Consider the following 24,143-nt stretch of genomic DNA (forward strand, 5'->3'; position numbering starts at 1 on the left):
ATTAGAAGTGAGGTACACTATTGGCAATGCAAGACGCTTGCATTAAAGTAAAATCAGCAAGAAATCGGCATGGAGATGAAACGGGCAGGTTTGGGGAAATTTTGGACCAGTTTAGGGCAACCTAAGTAGGCTCAATCTAGCCCAGTCAGAGGACTTGGGCTGGGCACCTTTAGCCCCAATGTGAACGCTTAGAGTGATTTTTATCATATTTAAGGGTTTTTAAAGGTCTGCCTGACTTGTACTCAATATATTTCCCCCAAGATGGCGTCTAGAATGTGGTCAACGGCACGCACCTCAAACCAAGCAACGGAGTGGAGAAGATTCGCACATGGAATGACTATACTGACAAGGCCATGGCACTCATTTTCCGACAATTTGATTCATCACATGGATTTCACCAAGAGCTCAACGGAGGTATGGGACAAGTTACAAAACTTGTTTGGTAATAAAAACATTAACGCCAAAGTCTTCCTTAAGCAAAAAAAAAATCCGCTTGAAAATGAATGAAAGAGAAACTTTGGGAGAACATTTGAGCAATCTAGGCTCCATAATACAACAACTCTTTGGCTTGGGAGCGGCAGTGGATGAGGATGACAAGAAAGTTGTGCTTCTATCAAGTATAGAAGAGGTTTCAAATTTCTCTGAAACCTTGATTATACTAAGGATGGCTCAGGAAATGACTTATGATGAGATGATTGCAATTCTCATAGACGAAGACCACCGCAAAGAGTAATTTGAGATTTCCTTTAATTCAGATAGGGCCATGTTCACAAAGAGGAAAGGTAAAAGAACTATCAAATGCAACTTCTGCAAAAAGCTCTGACACACAGAGGACCAATCCTTCAAGAAGATGGCCAAAGAGCAAGAGAAGGTGCATGCAAACCTAGTGGCAGAAGACGAGGAAGAAGTCCATGAAGCAGAAGCATCCTCGGCAGTAGAACATGGAGCTACTATCATGGATAATCTTTCTCTAAAAGAGGTGTTTGGATCAAGGTATTGCGTGTGTGTGTGTGTGTGAACCATCTACACACAGCCAAACGAAAACAATCTATTGCAAGAGTGAAATTATCTTATGGAACTTGGACATGTAACAAAGCACAACTTGCAAATGTTTGTCATCACTATTTTGCAGACATGTTTGCTGCCCCTCAGTCCCCTTCTGTAGAAGTATTACATGCACGTCATGAACTCTTGCAGTCTGTTCACCCTATAGTCACTCTGCATGAGGCAGCTACTATGAATGCATCTTTTGCTGAGGAAGATTTGGATGTTGCTCTCAAAAATTTGCGTGAACGGAAAGCCCCAAGATGGGATGGCCTTACGGTGGAGTTTTTCCATGCATTTTGGGATGTCCTAAAACAGCCCATCCTCTTGATGGTTCGTTATTGTTGGTCTATCAGACAACTACCATCCTCCTCGAAAGAAGGCTTACTTAAATTACTACCCAAAAAAACAGCTTTGTGAAGGTTTAATGGATTGGCATCCCATCTCATCTCTCTGATGCATCTATCAGACAACTACCATCCTCCTGGAAAGAAGGCTTACTTAAATTTTTGTCCAAAAAAACAACTTTGTGAAGGTTTAATGGATTCGCATCCCATCTCTCTCATGCATGTGGTGTACAAGCTTGTCACTAAGATGCTTGGAATCATAGGTATATTGCATGCTAGTCTTCATCCAAATCAGTATGGTTTCGTCCCAAGAAGGCAAATTAGGGACAATATAGCCAATGCTTTTATTGGCATAGAATATACCAAATACACACACCAAGATATCCTCATTCTGCAGGTGGACATAGCGAAAGCCTTTGATATGGGATTTTATAGCACAAGTAATGGATAGAACGGGATTTGGGTGCAGAATGAAAAATGTTATTTACTAGTTGTATCAAGAAGGTACAGCGAAATGCATTTTGGGAGGTGAACTTTCAGCCTCCTGGAAGTTAGTAAAATCTATCAGACAGGGATGTCCTCTAGGTGCTCTACTTTATGCTATTGCTACAGATCCGATGCTCCTGTATATAGATAAGTTGTCACAGGATGACCTATTACATGGAGTTTCCATGGGGAATGGAAACAATTTTGTGGCTCGAGCCTATGCTAATGATTCTTTCTTTTTTCCTCGGAATATAGAGCTTGATGTCAAAGTAATCATGCAAGCTTCGTCACTTTATGGGTTGGCTGGTGGGTGGAATGTGAACTTTGCAAAATCAAAGCTCTTATTGCTGAAAAATTTGTGATTGGCATAGGTTACTCTGGCCAAGACAAATTGTGCCACCTAATCAGATAGTCAAGCATCTTGGATACCCCATTGAATGGGAGATCTCACTTAAAGAAGAAACTAAATGGGTGATGCAGAAGCTACATCACAAACTGAAGCTGTTTACTTGGCCTTTGCATGTACATCTGCGAATAGTGCAGTCTATAATCATGGCATATGTGGAATTTTATATCCCTTTTCTTTCTTGGTCTGGCAGACAAATTGACATTTTCATGTCTAAAGCCTTGGAATGCTTCTGGAAAACAAAAGCAGACAGAAAAGCCCTCCATCTAATAAAGAAAGATTTGGTTTGCTCGCCCAAGATGCATGGTGGTCTTAACATTCTCAATATCCATTATCATGTTCTCTCCAGAAAGGCGATGCTTCTACCTGATTTTGTGGCACAATCAAAGCCATGGGCTTGCATGTTGGATAGTATGTGTGTCTCCATGCACACAGAAGCATATGGACTCTGGCTCACTCGTTATGATGATATAGTTTTTGGACATTTTGATGGCAAGATCACGGGTTCTCCCTATGCTACTGCTCTCATTCATGACTGGAAAGCTTTGTTGCACCACTCACATTGGTCGCGTCAACCCCCCTAACCAGGGAAACTCTTTAGCTATGGAGAACATTCATTGAAGTAGGGTGTTTGAAGTGCCTCTTGCATTATCTCAACCAAGGAAGGCCTATAACCTTTCTGTGCTTGGAATTAGCCACATACGGGATGTTATTGATGAGCATGGTATGGTTTTTTCGTTTCCTCGAGCAGTCCAACATTGTCACTTGGGATTGCATCATAGGTCAATTTGGAGGGTCATTATGGAAATGATGCGACAATCACAAAGCCAAAGCCTACACTTCAAGAACAAGACAGACTTTTCAGAGAAAAGTAATTATCATTAAAGAACAACGACTCATCAAAGTAGATAAGTCAAAGATACAATCCTCGTAAGAGGCCTAGCCATGAAAAGAAAGGAAAGCAAAAAACCCTGGCTGGCCGCTCTAAGGGGTGTCATACAAAAGCACTGGTATAAAGCCAGTCTGGAGGTCTGTAAGACCAATAAATGCATGTATCTCTGACACTAAGAAAGGGGGAAGTCTCCCAAACAGACAAGAAAGCTTCCCTCCTCCTCCTGTCAGAATCTCCCTGTAGTCTATCCCATTGGCCTCTGAGCGTATGACTGATCTCAGTCCATATTGATGTGATCGTCTCTGAAGTGGATGTCCTCTGTTGGCTGATGGCCATCCTGCACCTAGCAGTCCAAATGTACCAGGCAGAGATGCTACCGATAATCTCCCAGCTCTGGCAGCTTGGTAGTACCTCTGCATCATGGCTGTGATCGATCATCTGGGAATGAACCACTGTCTCCCCTGTCAATGCATAAGAAGTACTCCCCTGCACATCCTGCTCTGTGCCATAGTACCAATCTCAGAACTCTCTCCCACACCTCCTGCGCCTGGACACAGTCCCAAATACAATGTCTCTGAGTCTCCTCTCTGTATCCATATCCGGAGCAGGGAATAGCTATACGTCTGTATCCGAACCATTTACCAACAGCAAGAGCTCTGTAAGCTATCAGCCAATGAAGGATGGTAATCTTCCTGGGTCTGAAGCTATCCCCCAGTCTCCTCCAAAAGTGAGATAAATCTCCGTGAGATCCCGTCTATGCTAATGGGTCTCTGCTGCTGGACGCTCTGAGACAGCTGCCATCTGGATCCGCCTCCCTAATCTCACCGACAAGCTGAAAAAGGGAATGTCGGGAGCCACCTGCAGGAAGGGGTCCCTCCAAAACCACTCTCCTGGATCCCACTGAAGTCTGATCAGTGGCCTCCTCCCAAAGAGGCAAGATCTTCATCCTGTACCCTGTATAGTGGCTGGATCTGGGTCAAAGAACCATGACCTCCTGCTCTGTGCAAGTATCCTGACCCTCTGGGGAGTGAGATCCCTAAACTCCTGAGGATCTATCTCCTGCCTCTGTAGCTGCCCATCATCTCTGACTGTGAAAGTATGAACAATGTTCCCCTCTGTGGCAGTCACATAGAGGGGAATATCCAATCTGGTGCAGTAACCAATCTATGGCATAGAACAAGTATCTGTGGAATGCCAGTCATCTGTAACAGCTGCCGATAACTCGGCCATAATCTCCTGAGCTCCTGCGATCCCACACAATCTCTGTCTCTGCACCCCCTCAGGTAACTCCCTGAAAAAGATCCAGTCACCCACCGACTCTGCAATCCGTGTAGAAAAAGAGGCCCAAGAAACATGAGTCCTCAGTCCAATCATCTGTCCTGCATCCGAAGTGATGAGAGGATTGAAGAGAATCGTCTGTCGCCGCCTCTCTTCAACTGAGTTAGGCTGTCTCTGATGGAGAGCCTTCCTCACTGTCTCCCATGCCCTGAGAATAGCTGCTGCAAATCTGTCCTCCATCCTCCTCCCTGAAACATGGGTGGATCTCATGGAACAAAAAATCCAACGCACCTCCTAGCTGTGGATGAATCTCGTGAATCCGCCTCGTGAGCAACTCCTTCCAAGGCTCCACTCCAGGTAGTACGCCTCGGACAATGAGCTTTGCCAATAAGGCTCTGCTCTGGAAATGAGGATCGATAATGCCTAGCCCACCATGCGACTGAGGCTGGATGATAATAGACCAAGCCACCTTGGCCCTAGCTGGCCTCCCATCACCTCCTGACCAAAGAAAATTCCATATAAGGCGCTGAACGTGCCCTATACAGGATCTAGAAAAAGCCCAACAAGAAGTGATGTACCAAATGGTAGCCAAGAGAACCTGGTTGGCTACCACGACCCTGCCTGCTATAGAAAGTCTGGCCGAGCTCCAATAGACTAGCTTTCTCCTGATGCTCTGAAGAAGGGGCGCCAACTACTGCTCCGAAGTAATATCAATCCCTATGTGGCAGCCCAAGTATCTCACTGCTGTCCCTCTGGGAACCCAAGTAAAATCGCCATGTGGGCTCCAATCTGGATGCTCTGAGTCACTAACCCAAATCCCGTAAGATTTGTGCCAGTTAATCAGAGCGCTGGAGGCTAAACAGAAACAGAAGACCTCCATAACGGAGACGAAGGAGAGAAAGTTTCCCTCATTTCCATCGAGGTAGATAGCAGTGTCATCTGCGAACTCAATGTCCAGAATCTCCTCTAGAGAAGGCAGGGAAAGCCTGATGCCAGATAAGCCTGTGCCCCTGGATCTGAGGAAGCAGCTCATGGCCTTGTCTTCTCTCTCTTTATTCTCTCTCTATCCTTTTGAACACACACTCCTATGTCATGAAGATCTTTCAACCTCCATAGCTGAGCACTATACCTACAGCTCTACCAGGAAATATAGCATGGTATCAGAGGAGGTGTTTTAGGGTTTCTTTTTTAAAGTTCCTATTAAGGTGCTACCTTTTGCGTTTTTGCCTCCCTGCTCCCTGTCACCAACCAGTGTCCACCATCTGCGTCGGCCAGCACCCTGCTGCAGCAACTCTGGCCAATCAACATCGACCTGATATAAGCTACCCATCTGTCTATGTGGACTATTCAGCTCATCACACTACTGAAGTTCGCATGGCCGCCATGAGCAGCCACAAGTCGCCACCTATGCTCAACACTGCCGCCTTACCGCCATAAGTTGCCAACGCCGCCCTGTTGCACCTGATTATCTATTCTGCCAACCCCTCCGCCCTGTTGTTGGCACCCACTATGCAACCGGACCACCTCACAATTGTTTGCATTGTTCGCCTGAGCACGATCGCCTTGCTAATCTCAATGTCGCTTATCTTGTTTCACCACACGCAAACTGCCCAATCAACAACCAGCACATCAACACAAAGGGGAGAACCAGTCCATTTTGGGGTTTTTTAATTTTTGCAAAATCTTGCTTAATTAAAGCATTAATCCCAAATCCCCCATCATTTTTCAAAATTGAGGGCATGTATCAAGCATTAGAGTGCTGCTATAGCTTAATTTAAGAAAACCCTAATTTTGGGGGCATGAAGTGAAAATCTTGTATCTTCTATGCAACTATGAGCTTCCACATGTTCATAGACAAGTTTAATGGCCAAGGTTTCCACACCTGGCAAATGAAGATAAAGTATCATTTGATGAAAGAAAATCTGTGGGGTTCGGTGAAGAGCACTACCAATGCAACCTCTTCCTCCAATGCTGATGCAACCAATGAAGAAGAGCCCAGAACACAACAAGATCTATATAGAGCAAAGAGAACATATGCCATCATTGCTCATTGCCCTTGGCTTGGGTGATCACTATTTGCATCACATTTCTCATCTAGAATCACCTACTAAAGCTTGGGCAAAACTTGATTTGCTTCTCAATGCCAATGCTAAAAACTCAATGCTATCTTTATAAATCACTTTCTTTGAGTTGCAACTGAAGACAAGAATCGCTTGCTGCACATGTCAACAAAATGAGGAGTCTCATGATGTGTTGGTTGTTGACTGGGCACAACAAACTTGGAAAAGGATTGTTTTACCCTAAACCCTTGTGGTATCTGTGGGAAAAGCAATCATCTTGAAAAAGATTGCTATTCCAAGAAGAACACTGCTAACATTATTGAAGAGCCTTCCACACAAGAGGCCAACTTTTGTACATAGGCATATGCTCACTTATGGTAGTGCTATGTGTGAACAGGGCTTAACCAAGGGCAGTTTTTCCCATGTGGTTTTTCCTCTTGGATATCAAGTGTGAAAGGACACTATCCATATAACTTTTGTACTTCTATATTATATGGATGTGACACACATGCAAGGGTTGACTTGCATTTTGTGGCTACCACACATTTGGTGTTTTGGAGTGTGTGAGCTTCTTCTTCCTGCACCTAACCTTAACTCTGCAGGAGTGTGTGAGCTTCTTCTTCCTGCACCTAACCCTCCTCTGCAGGAGTGTGTGTGAGTGTATGAGTCCACCAACAATTGGTATCAGAGCTCTGGAAGTTCAGTCTCAACCAACCAGATTCCGTCGCTGCAGTTTTCCAGCGACCAGATTTCGTCCATCAACCTCCCACCCGACTTAGACGCTTCCGGTGGTGCTAGTACAAGGACCGCCGCCCGTGACGTCCACTACCAACCGTTTCGGCCTCCCCGTCCGGCGGCGCTAGTGCTGCGCCCTCCGCCTTCGCCCAATTCCTCCTCCGCACCCGGCGGCGCTACTGGAGATAGCTCCACCTGCCGCCCAGATCAACAGGCGTTAGTGCCCACACATCCCCCAACACCCAGATCTGCAGTCCCGTCCCTCGCCAGTTTGCAGCCTGCACTTCCCACTGGCCAACCTGTACCCGCTGTCGATACCTGCTCGTCTGCTGAAACCCGTCGTCGGTGCCTGCCAGCCTGTACTTGCTCGTCTGACACCTGCCGTCTATAACTGCTCGTCTCACACCCGCCATCTGTACCGCTCGTCTGACACCCGGCGTCTGTACATGGCCACCATCTCAAGCACGGCATCTCTCTTTCGAGTATTTTAAATTCAAATTAAAAAAAGGGGGGAATTTTGGGGGTTTGGCAAAATTCCCCTTTGCATGGAAAATTGCAGGATGTACTTGATGCAGAATTGCCAAAATTGAACATGCTCCTTTGGTTGGAATTTGGGAGTTTTTCAAATTAAGTTCAAAATCAGCAAATTAAGCCTCTTCTAGTTGCAAAAATTTGGGGCTTTTGTGAAAATTGGGCAATTGAGTGCACATTGAAGCAATTGCAGTGCATAAAAATTGGGGCTTTTCAGATTGAAGCATGTAATTGGGGATTACAGCGGTGATTTGTCACATATGTATACACATTGTGTGTAATTGGACAATTTGGTGCAGGTTTATACTTGCTTGTCAACATGGCTCAAAATGCTACAAATGTATTTGGTGTGCTCACCCAGGAGGACAAGTTGGATGGATCAAACTACTCAATCTGGAGTTTCATGATCCGTAATTTGCTAGTAGCCAAAGGGCTTTGGGGCATCGTGTGTAGTGACGACACACGCCCACTTACCATACAGCCACCAACGCCTCAAAGGGGAGGTGCTCAAAGAGCTCCTGAGGTAGAACCTGCTCCCACACAAGAGCAGAAGAGATGGGACTCTAGGGATGTACAGGCCATGTCCTTGACAGCCCTTTCAGTGAAATGACTATTATTCCACACATTTAGTCTTGCAAGACATCGAAGCTTGCATGGGACACATTGGAAGCAATGTATCAGGTACGCAACGAGGCAAGAGTTGCCTACATGAAGAGGCAATTGGATCTTCTTTCTATGGATGAGGGTGACTCCATGTCAGATCATCTCACCAAAGTGAAAGATTTGCAGGAACAATTGCTCAACATTGATGAGGTTATCCCGGACAGACAGCTGGTCACCAACACTCTTCATTCTTTACCACCTTCCTACTTGGGCTTTCGCACCTCTCTCAACCTCTCTATGAGAGGAGGTGGTGATCCCATCACTTTTGAAGAGCTGGTGGGTTTACTCTTGTAGGAAGAGCAAACAAGAGCAAACCTATCTAGCAACCATGGTGGAGACAAGGCATTTACAGCCAAGGATAAGGGTAAACCAAAGAACTTTAAGCATGGGGGACAACAGTCTAGTAAGGCTGGTCCTCTTCTGGTGGTGAAAAGTCGGACAAAGGAGATGCAAACAAGCCTAAAAAGAAGGGCAAATGTCACTACTGCCAAAAGCCTGTCCACTTTATCAATGAATGTAGAAAGCAAATTGCAAAAGAGAAAAAGAAAGATGCAGGCAATGCAGCAGTAGACTCTTGTGATGACAAAGCACAGCAACCAGCTAATGTAATTCAAGAAGAGTACACTTTTTTGGTCACATGCATTGCTGACACACCAAGTGCTTCAGACAATGATATGTCTTGCATTGCATCTGACAGACAGGATGTATCATGGTATTTTGATAGTGGTGCTTCGAGCCACATCACTTCATTGAAAGATGTATTTCAGCACTTGGTTTATGCTTCAAATGGTCGCACTGTATCATGTGCAGATCATACCACATATCCAATAAAGGGAATTGGCAATGTCATACTTGTTGCAGCCAATGGTGCCAATATATGTATGAAAAATGTGTTGTATGTTCCAGGGATAAAGAAAAATCTGCTCTCCGTCTCAGCCATAAACGACCAAGGTTTAAAGGTTGAATTTGAAGATGGGAAGTGTTTGGTAAAAGACCCATCGAAGGATTATGAAATAGTCACTTCTGGAACACGATACAAAGGCTTGTATAAGATGGACAGCTATGACAAGCGTGCTTATGATGCAAATACAGTGGCTGCCCACACTCCTGCTATGCATGATGCAGAGCTATGGCATATTCGTTTTGGGCATGTAAATTTTCGGAGTTTGATGCTTTTGCAGAAGCATCATATGGTTGATAATATGCCGCCTCTTGAGTCTCCAACAAGACATGCATGTAAGGGGTGTATTTTGGGAAAGATGCATCAAAAATCATTCCGCAAGGATGGAGCTGTTAGAGCTGAAAGTAAAACAGCTCATACACAGTGATGTATGTGGTCCAATGCGGACACCATCCATAGGGAGGAATCTTTATTTCATCACAGTCATTGATGAGTACTCCAAGTTTGGTTGGGTTTACCCCTTGAAAGCGAAAGCAGAGGTGTTTACATGCTTTCGACACTTTGTAGCAATGACTGAAAATATGTGTGGATATAAAGTCCAAACACTCCGCTCAAATAGAGGTGGAGAATACATGTCAAATGCATTCAAGGATTATATGCTTCAAAAGGACATCAAACACTAATGTACTGTGCCTTATACACCACAACAGAATTGTGTCGCTGATAGGAAAAACAGATCTCTCATGGAGATGGCAAGATGCATGGTGAAAGCACAAAAGTTGCCTCACAATTTTTGGATGGAAGCTATAATGTGTGCAACTCACGTGTTGAACAGGTGTCCAACAAAAGCTTTGAAAACCATAACACCATTTGAGGCTTGGTATAGCCAAAAGCCAAAAGTGGATTATATGCGTACATTTGGGTGTTTGGCATATGCACATGTGCCAGAACAACTCCGAACAAAGCTAGATGATAAAGCAATGAAATGCATTTTTGTGGGCTACATCAATGAGAGCAAAGGATACCGTCTTTATAATCCAAAAACACGCAAGATTTTTGTCAGTAGAGATGTGTTATTTGCTGTTAATTCAGTACAGCCCATGTCCAGCTTGTATAAAAGTCATGATACAGGCATACAGGACATGTTTGATGGGCTATTACCCATTGCAATTAGGGGGGATTCAGATCAACCAGCCCCTACACAAGAAAATCCTCATGTAGAACATGTGGAACAGCCAGCAATTCAGCCCCCTTCTATGGAAGAAGTAAAAGATCTTGTCAGGGAAGAGCAAACAACCATAGACACAGCCAAGTCGGTGCCAAGATGGTTGCTGAAAACTTTGCAAGAAAGCAAACTTGCAACTCCACTCACAGGTAGAACAAGGGCTAGTTCCAGCCATGCATTGAATATGCATCATGGGGAGTCCGCATTAGCCATGGGTTGTCTCTTTGATTCAGAAGAGCCTTCTTCTTATGAAGAAGCACATGAGAATGAGCACTGGGTGCAAGCCATGCAAGATGAAATCTCTTCTATCATGAAGAACAATACTTGGGATCTTGTGGACTTACCCAAAGGCAAGCATGTCATTGGAACAAAGTGGGTGTACAAAGCCAAAAGGAAGTCTGATGGTACTATTGACAGGTACAAAGCAAGACTTGTGGCTAAAGGCTACTCTCAAAAAAAGGGAATAGATTATGAGGAGACTTTTGCTCCTACTTTGAGAATGACTACAATAAGATCACTGATTGCATTGGCTACACATAAAGGATGGAAAGTGCATCAATTGGACATCAAAACTGCATTCTTAAATGGGGATTTACAGGAGGAAGTATATGTAAATCAACCCATTGGTTTTGTAGTTCTTGGTGAGGAACATAAAGTATGCAGGTAATACACAAAACATTGTATGGGTTAAAACAAGCTCCAAGAGCTTGGTATGATAGAACACATGCTCATCTAACCAACCAAGGTTATGTGAATAGTCCAGCTGAAAGCACATTGTATGTGAAGAAAACCGGTGCTGATATTCTCATAGTCATCTTGTATGTAGATAACATGCTCATTACAGGGACTAGCAAAGCACAAATTTCAGATTTCAAAGCTGATTTGAAAGCTGAATTTGATATGTCAGATTTGGGGCCTTTACACTACTATCTCGGCTTGCAGCTTTATGCATACAATGATTCCGATTGGGCTGGTGATTATGATACCAAGCAATCCACCAGTGGGAATTGTTTTTTTCTTGGCAATTCATGCATATCTTGGTTGAGCAAAAAGCAACCCACTGTTGCCACGTCTACTTGCGAGGCTAAGTACAAGGCAATCTTCACAGCTACAATAGATTGTGTATGGTTGAGGAGATTATTGGCTGATCTTCGTGAGTGTCAGTAGACACCCACCACCATTCTCACTGATAGCCAGACTGCTATGGCCGTGGCACGAAATCCCGTATTTCATGCACGTACCAAGCACATTGAGATTCATTATCACTATGTCAGAGAGAGGTTACATGCAAGGGAGATCAGTTTATCTTACTGCCCTACATAGGATAATGTTGCAGATCTATTCACAAAGGCTTTACCTCGACAGAAGTTTGAAGCTTTCCGCAAAGCTTTGGGCTTACTCATACAGAGAGTGATCTGCTACCTTATACAGGTTCACACTTTCACTACAGGGGAGAATTGTACACATATGCTCACTTATGGTAGTGCTATGTGTGAACAGGGCTTAACCAAGGGCACTTTTTCCCATGTGGTTTTTCCCCTTGGATATCAAGTGTGAAAGGACACTCTATCCATATAACTTTTGTACTTCTATATTATATGGATGTGACACACATGCAAAGGTTGACTTGCATTTTGTGGCTACCACACATTTGGTGTTTTGGGCTCTCTCTCTCTCTCTCTCTCTCTCTCATTTCTGTGTGAGCTTCTTCTTCCTCCACCTAACCCTACTCTGCAGGAGTGTGTGTGAGTGTGTGAGTCCACCAACATTGTATTGATGATTGGGCTTTTGTGAGGCTAGAGCCATGTGATTTATCCTTGACCAAGAAAACTGGCATGAGAAACCATAAGCCTGGATTTATCCTTAACACGTTATGAGGAAATCCCTTGAGGGAGGGTTTGTTGGGATCAACGTATTGCTTGTGTGTGTGAATGAACCACCTCCTAGAGAGTGGTAGTATGTGTCTTGTTTGCGTGTGAACCCACTCTTAGAGGGGTATCAACAATATCTAGATATTTGTGTGTGCCTAACATAAGCAGTGATGTTATTGGAGGCAACCTTTATAACCTATAAAGGTGCATGTACTTCATTGAAGAGATCAATCAACAGTCATATCATTGAGTCGTGTACTTCACTCTCTCTCTCTCTCTCTCTCTCTCTCTCTCTCTCTCTCTCTCTTTATTCTATCTCTATTACACACACTCCTATGTCATGAAGATCTTTCAACCTCCATAGCTGAGCAATGTACCTACAGTTCTACCATGAAAAATAAGAAGACAGATTATGATTAGGCTTTTTAAAAGTCAATATATGTGCGTCATGGGTTCTCCGTCCAGGTGGTCTTCCAAAATAGATTGTAATAAATGTTGTGTGTGTCAATCTTTCCTTCTATGTGTGTGTAATAAGCCTTGAATCTTATAAAAGGCTCCATTTTTCCCTACATACCCCTGTTTAGATTGCGGGGGGGTTGTCTTCACAGACTAATGTAGGTTGTCATTTGTGGTCAAGCTCGAATATCAGGCCTGACGTAAGAGTTGGCGTGTTGGTGCCATTGTGTCTCCATTGAGCACATAGTTTAGTCCGGAGTCCAAACCACAATGACTATTGAAGATTTTTCAGGCATCTCCACCTTTGCTCCAAAGGGGGGTTTGTTAGGATTCAGAGCTATGTATATGAACAACCTCTTAAGGCTATCAACCTATAAAAGCATGTACTTGTGAAGGGTTTCACAATCAATCAAAACCATCATTGAGTTTTGGAATACTTTCTCTCTCTTCAGTTTTGTCATGTTTTCTCAACGATCATCTGCTCAGCTATCCTTCTGCACAGCACGAGGCACAAGGCTCCATGTGAACTGAACACCCTGTATGTCAGGAAGACTAGAGAGGATTTGCTGGTCATTGTTCTATACATTGATGACATGCTACTCACATGCCCCAACGTTGAGAATTTAAGGCTGAATTACAAGCTTCTTTGTCAAACTTAAGCCCGTTGCGTTACTATTTGGGCATTTAGTTTTTATAACGTGATGATGGGATTGTCAGGATGTAGTCAAAGTACTGAAGACCCAATTTCCAATTTATGAATCTTCAGTCTGAATTTCAATTTGTATGTAAGCTTGTGGCTAAGATAGGTGCCAGGCTTAGCATTCAGGATTTTGGAGAGCCTTTTGATCAGGTATTATATCAGCAGGCTATTGGATGCTTGATTTTATCTATGCAACATGAGGCCAGACATGCAATATGGGGTGTCTCAGTTAAGTAGATTTATGCATTGCCCAAGGACCAAGCATTGGCAGGCTCTCAAGCGGGTTTTCCACTATTTACAGGACTATCCCGGGGAGGTAAGTCACAGCTCCATACCTTCAGTGATTCCAACTAGGCAAGATGTTACAACACCAGAGCGTCCACTAGCGGCTTTTTCTTTCATCTTGGAAAGCAATAGGCTTATTACCTTTCGGGGATTGATCGGCCATATCCCTATTCATGTTCACATCATCACTCCAGGGGGGTTTGTAGACATACACCATATGGGAGATGTGAGTGAACACACTTGGTAGTTGGGACACTTTTTCTTTCACTGGGAGGTTTTTGCCCCCAGAATGTGAGCACTCTCATATTGTCATATATTTGGGTGTACTTTATCCCTTGTGCTTTGTGCCACTCATTATCTAGTTATCATCATCAGGTCGAGTGCCTACTGCTCCTTCTCGCTTCACTGTGTATCTGCATGACTCTAAGTGTGCTGCTGCTGTTGCTGCAAACCCTAGCCTAACAATTTTTTACTAAATTTAGACAAATTGAAAAACATTGCCTGCCATCTCTTTATCAAACTCCAGTATAATGATGAGAGGCCCATAAAGGTGCTTCGTTGCTACGGTATTAGACGTTTCTGTACCCACACTTTTCAGCAACTTCAAACGGGCCCTGATAAAAGACATCCTGCATATGCCATTTCCACCAGCATCTTCATTCACAGAATTAAATGGTTTTAAGAGAGCCTTGTGTAACCACAATTCTGGAAAATCACTAAGCTCCTGTATAAGGCAGGCCAAAGACAATTTTCCTCGAAAGGTTGGTAAAAGGTGTGACAATATGCAAACCATAGCCCCAGATTGCTTGAAATAAATGGCCATATAACAGGATGGAGTCCCAATCCTAGCACAATTGCATCAACTGAACTGGGGAAGAAAAACTTGAAGTTTGCATTTATTGAACAAAACACAACAAGAACACAATGTGTGATTCTTTTTGCCTATAGAAGAGTGAGTTTATTTGTGAGGAGGGGAGGGGGGGGGAGGCAAAGAAGCAGAAATGAAGAAGAACACCTATGAGTAAATCGTCAGAGCTTTCAGAACCTTACCATGTAAGCAGAAGCATCCTCAAGAATGCGGATGCCTAAAAAGCCACCCAAAACGCCATCCACATCCAGAGAAAAGTCCCCAAATGCATTCCATGAAAAACAAAAAACAAAGACCTTCAAGATAAGCACTGAGCCTATTCCAGAAAGACTGATTACTGAAAACTCTGTTCACAACCTTTTTTACCCTTGCCTCAGGAAAAAACATGAATTGCTTCAGTCAATAAAACCAGCATATATGCACCACTGTGCACTGAGTATATGTGCACTGAGTACATGTACATATATATATATATATGCACCACTGGGCACTGAGTACATGTGCCCATAGCTAGTCAAATGAGCTCTAGACAGTGGTCATGTCCGCTACACAATCCAAATTTAAGCATGCAAACAATGTGGTCTAATTAAGCCATCATCAAACAACAATGCAAGTCACTGCCCCCTCTCATGAGGCAATTTGAAGTAAGAAAGAACCAACAGAAAGCCAGATGTTTACGGGCTGCACACAAGATGGAAGCACAGGCCATGACCTGTAGACACTGTCACCTGCAGTCTCTTTTCAAAGAAATGCACAAATTGACACTGTCCTGAGAATATGATACATCAGGATTGACATACATAAAGCTTTGGTTCTGAAGAGACACACCATTGACTGTACGCACACATCTCCATTCACGTTCATCCACAGTATCATCATCTTGCTTCTGGGTATAAATTCCTGGGCCAAGCTCTTGCGAGCTTTTTGCCCCCTTACCAAAAAACTGCTCTGAGCCTGCATCCAAGATCAAAAAGCTTGTTAGATTCAAAATAAACACCATCCAACTGATTCTTTAAGAAGCGTGAGCTTTGCCAAGTCAAATACCTCTACCAATGGTTATCAGCTTTGTCAACTCCCGAGCATAGCGCCGTAGACGCGGCCGATGCCCACTCAGATTAAACCTTATTAAAAAGGTAAAAATTCCCAATTGAGCTCAAACCACATGGTTAAGATATATGCAGGCCTTTTATGCTTATAACAGAGAGGAAGGTCTTACTGGTCCATATCATCCACCAATTTGTGCCCACTACCCTTATGAAAATGGGTGCTTGCCTGCAATGAAAGCACAACATGTCTTTATACAGCCCATCTAAAAGCCCTAACAGTGAAGCCTAGGCAGCCTTGCAGAAGGACTTTAGGCTCTTTTTAACACAATGAAAATTGTCATAAGCCCCAATGCGCTTTTACATTCTTGGGCTGGACAATCTTGTTAAGAACCTATCCATGACTCAGCAGGCCATGTTGGACTCCAAGCTTGTCCATGGCAGGTGTGTGACAATGAGAGGGCCCCATTGGTCTCATCGGATGGCAGCACTTGTTGCATCCCACCTGCTGGCTACATCTGTCCGCGTACGCATGTGAAGCCAGCCTTAGGTATTGCTAACTAAGGCATTTGTTAAACTTGTGAAATTTCTTAGGGACCAGGGTCTGTGTAGTATACACACACACACACACACACACACACACACACACACACACCCCGACGTACAAAAAAGATTTACCTCTTCCTTTGCTTGTAGAAATGCCTCCCTCCATTTCTGTGCATCTGAAGCTGTCCGACAAGCAATCTACATAAGGCCCAAATAAAAGGATTAACCCCAAAAATTACAATCAGCTAAGATTGTGAGAGTGGACAACCATCTCATGTTGTAATCGAATCAGACCAGCACAGGTTTAGAAACATTACTTCACCCTTAGTGGTATCATCCAGAGAATTTGAAATCTTCAGAACATAAAGGTCCTGCAAGAAAGAACAGGTGAAGGACCCACTATTGATCAAACATAAAACCATAGATTGCAGGGTAGGAAGCATATAACAAAAAGAACCCTTAGCACAGTGGTCCATAATAGTTCTGGTGAATACAGTCTGGTCGACCAATATGAGAACTTACTTTGTCGTCGATTTTCCTCCGACCCAGATTTTCAACTTTCAGAAATTGTCCGGCAACGCCCAGCCTTATTGGTTTCTGTGAAACACAGGCTAGCTATTAGCCATGCTTGTCTAGCAGCGAATTGCACCAAAACAAAGACCATTGTTGTCACGCCAATCTTTAGAAACCATTCCTTGAGAGCTACTGTCAGAGGAAAAAAGCAATCCCTCCTCCATGAATTCAATGAGAAAAAATTCCTTAGCTTACCATGTAAAGATGATGCTGTTGGAACTAGAAATATTACGAAAGTCATGTGAAGCCGTGGCTATCTTAGAATAGAGAAATGATGCACTGAATCATTTTAGACAGCAGGTTGACACTCACACGTTCAATCATACAACACCAGCATTAAATCCCAATGGCCAAGGGACAGCACCCGACCCAACGCACCCCACCCCCCACCAAGTGTCGCCTTGGAGTACAAAGCTGACTGAATCCTTAGAAACACCTCATCAGGCTCTGTATGCAAATCAAACTGGGAACGGAGTAGTAACTAATCTCTCCTTCAATCCAACAGGTACAGTGCGCTCAATTTTCAGGCCTTGATGAAACTGTATTCTGCTTCTTGGATCTCCAAGAAATAAGATCGGAACCAAGAGTGAAGCAATAACCAGAAGTGAATCGTCGAGTATCCTGATCACCTGCCCAATCAGCATCAGAGTATCCAACAAGCTCGGTGCCTCCTTTGAAAGAGAGACCATAGTTTGAGGTACCGTATAAGTATCGGAGAACCCTCACTGCAGCCTGCCAATGAGAATATCAAAGAGCGGAAGAAAACTGATTGAAAACACTAACACTGTAAGAAATGTCGGGCTTGGTATAACTGGCTATAGGAGCAAAAGTTTCCTCATAATCCTCACCCTCATTCTAAGAGAACCCCTTCGCAACCAATCTGGCTTTGTGTTTGTCCAAAGATCCATCAGCATGAAACTTGGTCTTAAAGACCCACTTGACCCCAATAGCCTGTCAATGCAGAGGCCGGTCCACAAGCTCCCATGTACCATTTGAAACCGATCCCGTCAAGTGGGAAAGATTCCGTTGGACACCCACACGCTTAATAGCACAACTTTAAAACCACAAATTTGAAATGGACAACTTAATACAACTTGAAATTGAATTGAAATGAAATGGAAAGATGGACACCAGCACTGGGGCCGGAACGGGCCGACCCCCCCCTCAATATATGATATATTTATTGGGAGTATTTAATAAATACAATGCTCCATGGGTTCAAAGAACCAGATAATGTCCATGTACATATGAAAACAGTACCAAACAAATAGGCTCGAAGTCGAAACTTGGTGTAGAAGCTCGAAGCAGAACGACCACTAGTGTGGTCCAATCTCTACGGTCCTGTGCTGTCACTGGACTCTGCGGAGAGCGCCTCACTGGTGTTCCGAGACCACGCACAAACAAGCGCTCTCGTACTAACGCCTGGCTCTCCCGATCTCAGCACCTTTGGACCGAGGTTCTCCAATAGAGCTTGGACAACCCGGCACCGAACGGGTGTTGGGCGAGCGGGATGAATCCTTTATCAGATTTAAACATAAAATACTTTACTCAAATCTGAAAATCACTTACTTGTAGATGGTTGATAGAAAACCAATACTTGTGGTGTTTGTGTAGAATATGAAGCCACCCTTGTTGAAGAAATAGTTGCCTCGTGTAGAACCATCAAGACAAGCACCACCACAAAGGGTACAGCCGCCTGCTGTGAGAGAAGAAGCATCCACTTGCAAGGGAGGAGATGCCTGGCCGCAGTGTGGAGGAGCCCAAACAGAATTGCCTGAGGGCAATGTTCTTACTGGCCGGAACACAAGCGCATAGCCCCAGCCGTCTGTAGGGACATGCGTAGCTTGGAGAGGTGCAGCCGGTAGAAGATGAGCAGCCCGCAGCCGGAAGAGGATGGGCAGCCTGCAAGTACTGTCACCTGGGAGAGTAGCCGCCTGTAGAGGAAGGGAAAGAGAAGTGATGCAGGCGCCTGCTGTAGCCAGGGCAACCTGCTGGAAAACAGGCGCAGCCCACCTGCAGCAAAGTCAGCCGCCTGTAGAGAGACAGGCGCAGCCAGCAGCAGAGGGTACTGCAGTCGTTGTGCAGGGAAGGCAGCCAGCCGCTTGGGAAAAGCAAGCGAAGAGAAGATGGTCGCCGGTTTCTCAACGCAAGAGAGTGGAAGCGATGGGTGATGAACAAACGCAAGAAGCGATTCATGATGACGCTTGAAGAGAGAGCCCTTTTCTTTAATAAAATAAAATTGAAGTTAACTTTGTGATACCCACGTTTGCATGTGGGTGGGGAGTTTGGGTAGGTGTCCATGCCCACCCCCACACTCACTTAAAGTGGGGCTCCCCACCTTGGCCCCTAAGTGGGTGCCCAAAGGGGGTGCCCACTTTTAAATAAATGTGAACACCTAAGCACGACTCACTGGCAGGCGTCCCCGCTCAACAAGTAACACGTCAAGCAGGCAAACACACAAATACATGTCATGCGAAAACAGTTTCAAGCATGCAAATCATGTGTGCATGTGCAAATAGTAACATGGACATATCTCCCGTTCATGGAACAAGTACAAAATATCTGTCGGCACAAAACTGGCACGACATAAAAACATAAAAACCTGGTCTTCCTATGGAGTGACAGTCCCATAGGTAAGACAGTTCCAGGCACGAGTCTCCCTATGGTGTGACAGTCCCATAGGCAAAACACGGCACGAATACTGGCTCTTCCATGGCGTGACAATCCCATGGGTCGAACACAGTCCAGGTCATACACGGGTGGCACTGGTCTGGCTCCCGTCCATACGACACCATCCTGCTAACACACGGGTGGCACCAGTCTGGCTCCCGTCCATGTCAGCAAAATACTGGCCTCTTCACACGAGACACCGGCCTGGCCTCAAGTGAACGAGACGCAAAAACTGGAGATGGACCAAATGGTCGGCCAATTGGTGACATCCCCCCGGGCTTCTAAAGAGTTGACCTCAACTGAAAAGCCTCAAGATATGCCTGCAATAATTGCGGATAATCTGCAAAATAATCCTCATTTACCCATTTGGCATCAATAGGCAAATAATTCTTAAACTTCACAAGGTATCTCCTGGAAAGCTTTCCTGCAGGTAGCTCTCTCTCCTTGTGAAAAACAATCTGTTCTGGCTGGAGGATCTCCTCAAGCTCTTCAATCTCTGGCGGATCTTTTGTGACAGGCTCATCAGGATCTGGCCCCACATATTTCCGAAATAGACTCACATGAAAAGCATTGTGAATCTTCCAATGACTAGGTAAAGCAAGCCTGTAGGACACTTCATTGATTTTGTGAATCACCTTGAAGGGTCCATAATAGCGAGGAGAAAGCTTCGGATATAATCCTTCTCGTCCTGGCCTCTTCCGAAGCCGAGCCTTCTCAAATTTCAGCAATACCCAATCACCTTTTTTGACTTCCATGTCCCTTCTATGCTTGTCAGCAGCCATTTTATGCTTATCCTGAGATCTTGCAATGGCTGTCCGCACCTGACCAAAGGCAACATCTAAGTCACGAACATATTCATCAGCTGCAAACTCATCCTTAGTTCGAAGGATGGGTGGCAATACCACTCTGCCATAAATAATCTCAAACGGAGCCTTTCCTGTGGAAGCATGGATCGTATTGTTGTAGGCAAACTCAACAAGTGGAAGATACTTCTCCCATGCAGTGTTTTGATCTGCCACATAACATTTCAATAAATCCAACACAGCTGAATTTGCAGCTTCACTTTGGCCATCCGTTTGGGGATGATAAGCTGATGAAAACTCAAGTTCAGTACCCATATTATCAAACAAAGCCCTCCAAAATAGGCTTGTAGTCCGGGGATCTCTATCCCCAACAATGGATTTAGGCATACCATGATGCTTGAAAATATTAGCAAGAAAAAGCTTTACCATATGATCAGCTTTAATGGTTTTCTTCACGGGCAAGAAGTGAGCTTGCTTGCTAAACCTGTCCACAATAGTCCAAATAGTATCATTCCCGTGTTGGGATCTAGGCAAATCCATAATAAAATCCATCGTGATACTTTCCCAAGGTTGCGAGGGAATAGGCAATGGCTGAAGCAAACCTGGAGGCTTTTGCCTATCAAATTTCACCTTTTGGCAAGTAATACATGCACGCACATAAGCCTCAATGTCTTCATGCATGCTCGGCCAAAAGAAATACCTCTCAATCATGCGAGTAGTAGGCATAATACCTCTATGACCAGCATAAGGTGGAGCGTGACATTCGTCCATAACCTTTGGACGCAAATCCTTCACCACACATAGGCAATTATCCTTCATAAGATAACCCTCGTTGATAACATAAGAGGCATGTGAATGACCAGCCATCAAATCAGTCCATATATGGCAAAAATCAGCATCCAAATAATACAAATCTCTCATAATAGATAGATCTCCATGAGAGGCCACTGAGACTGCAGCAATATAAGGCCTCCTAGATAGTGCATCGGCCACCACATTTTTCTTTCCTGGAGTATGCACAATCTGAAAATGAAACATGGAAAGAAAATTTGCCATTCTCATCTGCTTCTCTGAAAGCTTGGTTTGAGATAGAAAGTATCTCAAGCTTTGATGATCTGTCTTGACTACAAATTCAGCCCCAAGAAGGTAATGTTTCCATATCTTTAAGGCGTGAATTACAGCCAAGAGCTCTTTCTCATAGATATCCATATGAAGCTCAGCATCATGCAAACGACGGCTCTCGTATGCAACTGCATGCCCTTCTTGATTTAGGACAGCTCCTATGCAATCACCACAAGCATCACATTCAACCACGAATGACTTGTGCAAGTCAGGAACAATCAATATTGGACCACATATGATCGCATGCTTGAGCTGCAAGAAAGCATCCTGTTCCTTTGAAGTCCATTTGAAAGCAGTTTTCTTCTTCGTGAGATCATGTAGAGAAGTGGCAATCATAGCAAAATGCCTTATGAAACGCCTGTAGTACGAACACAATCCCAGAAAACTACGTACTTGATGTACGTTTTGCAATTCGGGCCAATTCCGAATAGTCTCTATCTTTGCAGGATCCATTGTAACTCCATCTTTGGATACAATATGACCCAGATAATGAATCTCTGAAAGGAAAAACTCACTTTTCTTGGCATTGACGAAAAGTTTATGCTTCCGCAACTTTTCGAACACTGTGACCAAATGAGTTCTGTGTTCCTGCTCATTCTTGGAGAAAACCAAGATATCATCAAAGAAGACTCCTGTAAACTTGCGATGGGGTCGAAATATCCTATCCATCATACGATTAAAAGTAGCAGGAGCATTGGTGAGACAGGATTGAGGGGATTTGGGAGAGACTAGATTTTCACTCAAGACCGGCCGTACGCGCACCAAATACAGGCCTTGGAGACCGGGCTACAAGGACTGCGTCTTTCTCTCCACACCGAGGAGACCGGGCTACAGGGACTGCCTCTTCCAAGAGGAGCTGCTTAATTCCAAGTTCGCCGATGACACGAAAGCATACCTGTCTGGGGACGAGGAGAACCTCTAGAGATTTGTTGAGGCAATTGAGATCTTATGTCATACATCCAGAGCGCAGATCAACCAGCACAAGTCATGTGGATTTTGGATTGGCTCATTGCCCGAACCAACTTGGCGTCCAGTTGAGGATTTTCAGTGGGTCCCAAGGGGCACTCCAGTTCATTATCTTGGATGCCAGGTTGGTGTTGCATCTCCCATGTGCAACAACTTGCCCCTCTTCTTCTGAGCATTCCGAAGAAGCCTAACTAGCATCCACATCCGCTAAGTAGGTACCATTCCCTCTCCCACTCGCGCCTAGGTGCAGGAGGTGTTAGGCTGGTGTCCATAAATCATTAAGGTCACTAATACAATTGTACATCCAATAGCTATATGGCCTCCTCTCACGCATGTCTAGTCCATACTATGCATAATGGAGTTGATAGTTACATAGTCTTATGGGTTGACTACCATGAGTATATAACATGCACGTTCCTAAAAGGTGAATTTGGGCATGTTCCTGGGTTCATCTAGGTACATATATATATGTCTAGATCTATGATAAAACTGAGGGTATGGATGGGGAGGTTGTCCTCCATCCAAATCACAAATGTATGCACAATTCACAAAACTTATAAAAGCATAACAAATTCTCCATTGGCATTTTTTACTCACCTCACCACTATCTGGGTCTTTCTTGAACATCTCCACATAAGTGCCACAAATCCTAAGGAAGCGTAAATGGCAGAAATGATGACCTAGGCGGTTTACTCCAACATGATACACAGGCCCTTGATAAACCACTCCTGTGCTGCCTTCAGACACCGATGGCGAAAGTTCTCCACTTTTGGAGAAACTCCCATTATCCAGCTGCTTGTTTTCATGGCCGGATCCGTTTTCAGGCGCGTCCACGTCCTTCTGGATGGGTATGCAAGATGTGAGCACCATGGATTGGAAGAGAAAACAAGAAAAATTTATAAGGAAAAAAAGCAGCATTGACAGTGAGAAAAGAGTGAGGAAAAAGAAGGAAACCAGAAAAGCAGAAGTACCTACCATCGTGATCATCCTTGCCTTTTCTGTGATTACGAGTATAGCTAGTAGTTTCAGGAACTCAAATTGGCCTCATTGGTTAAAGAAAACTGCAATCAAGTGAGCACCGTTGGTAGTAAAAGGCAAAAAGCAAAAGCAAGAAGCCCTAAAGCAGAGAGGCACTACAGACAGTAAAGAAAAAGGATGCAAAAAGCAGAAGCTTTGAGATCAGAACCCTAAAAGCAAAAGGAAGTACATACTATGGAGTACATAGTACATACCATGGAGATCAATCATCAAACCATGGCATGGCTATGTTCTGCTGCTTCTGCTAACAAGTCAATCGATGGTTTTTACGGTTTTCTTTGATAAGATCGAGAGAGAGAGAGCTCCATTTATAGCTCGAAGACAAACAGTGTAAAGTTGGTCCGAATATCTCAAATAATCCTAAAAATCAAATGGATTTGTAGGTGGATTATTTACTAAGTTAAATAATATGTACTAGTATTGCCATTGTTGCTACTGCCGACCAAGGTTCCAGACAAGAATTATTCTCTCTTTACATCTCTCTCTCTTACACACACACACATGCACATGCACATGACCCTCTCCCTCTCTCTCTCTCATGTACACACACTCTCAAATGTTGAAACTCACTCTCTCTCTCTCTCACATGCACACACATATACACACCCCTCTCTCTCTCTCTCTCTCTCTCTCT

The 24,143-nt window shown here is 44.1% G+C and overlaps 1 protein-coding gene across 4 annotated transcripts in view; it reads right to left on the reverse strand.

Moving 5' to 3' along the window:
* The window catches only part of LOC147625012 (protein ENHANCED DISEASE RESISTANCE 2-like), an 86,424-nt gene extending 62,530 nt beyond the window's left edge, over positions 1-23,894 (reverse strand). The window contains exons 1-10 of one of the 4 annotated variants that reach the window (XM_086818233.1): positions 23,704-23,894; positions 23,447-23,532; positions 23,069-23,311; positions 16,860-16,934; positions 16,655-16,708; positions 16,470-16,535; positions 15,965-16,020; positions 15,793-15,869; positions 15,577-15,702; positions 14,931-14,965 (exon numbers count right to left, since the gene is read on the reverse strand). In XM_086818233.1, coding sequence (XP_086674359.1) covers positions 14,931-14,965; positions 15,577-15,702; positions 15,793-15,869; positions 15,965-16,020; positions 16,470-16,535; positions 16,655-16,708; positions 16,860-16,934; positions 23,069-23,311; positions 23,447-23,458 — 744 coding nt within the window. In that variant the 5' untranslated portion in view covers positions 23,459-23,532; positions 23,704-23,894. Of the gene's footprint in view, positions 1-14,930; positions 14,966-15,576; positions 15,703-15,792; positions 15,870-15,964; positions 16,021-16,469; positions 16,536-16,654; positions 16,709-16,859; positions 16,935-23,068; positions 23,312-23,446 lie in introns of all 4 variants that reach the window. The other 3 variants (XM_086818234.1, XM_086818235.1, XM_086818236.1) reach the window with 3 other exon arrangements.
* Positions 23,895-24,143: the final 249 nt, after the last annotated feature.

The sequence above is a fragment of the Cibotium barometz genome, chromosome 24 (genome assembly GCF_041138505.1).
Source record: "Cibotium barometz isolate CiBa-2024 chromosome 24, ASM4113850v1, whole genome shotgun sequence".
Classification (NCBI taxonomy): domain Eukaryota; kingdom Viridiplantae; phylum Streptophyta; class Polypodiopsida; order Cyatheales; family Cibotiaceae; genus Cibotium; species Cibotium barometz.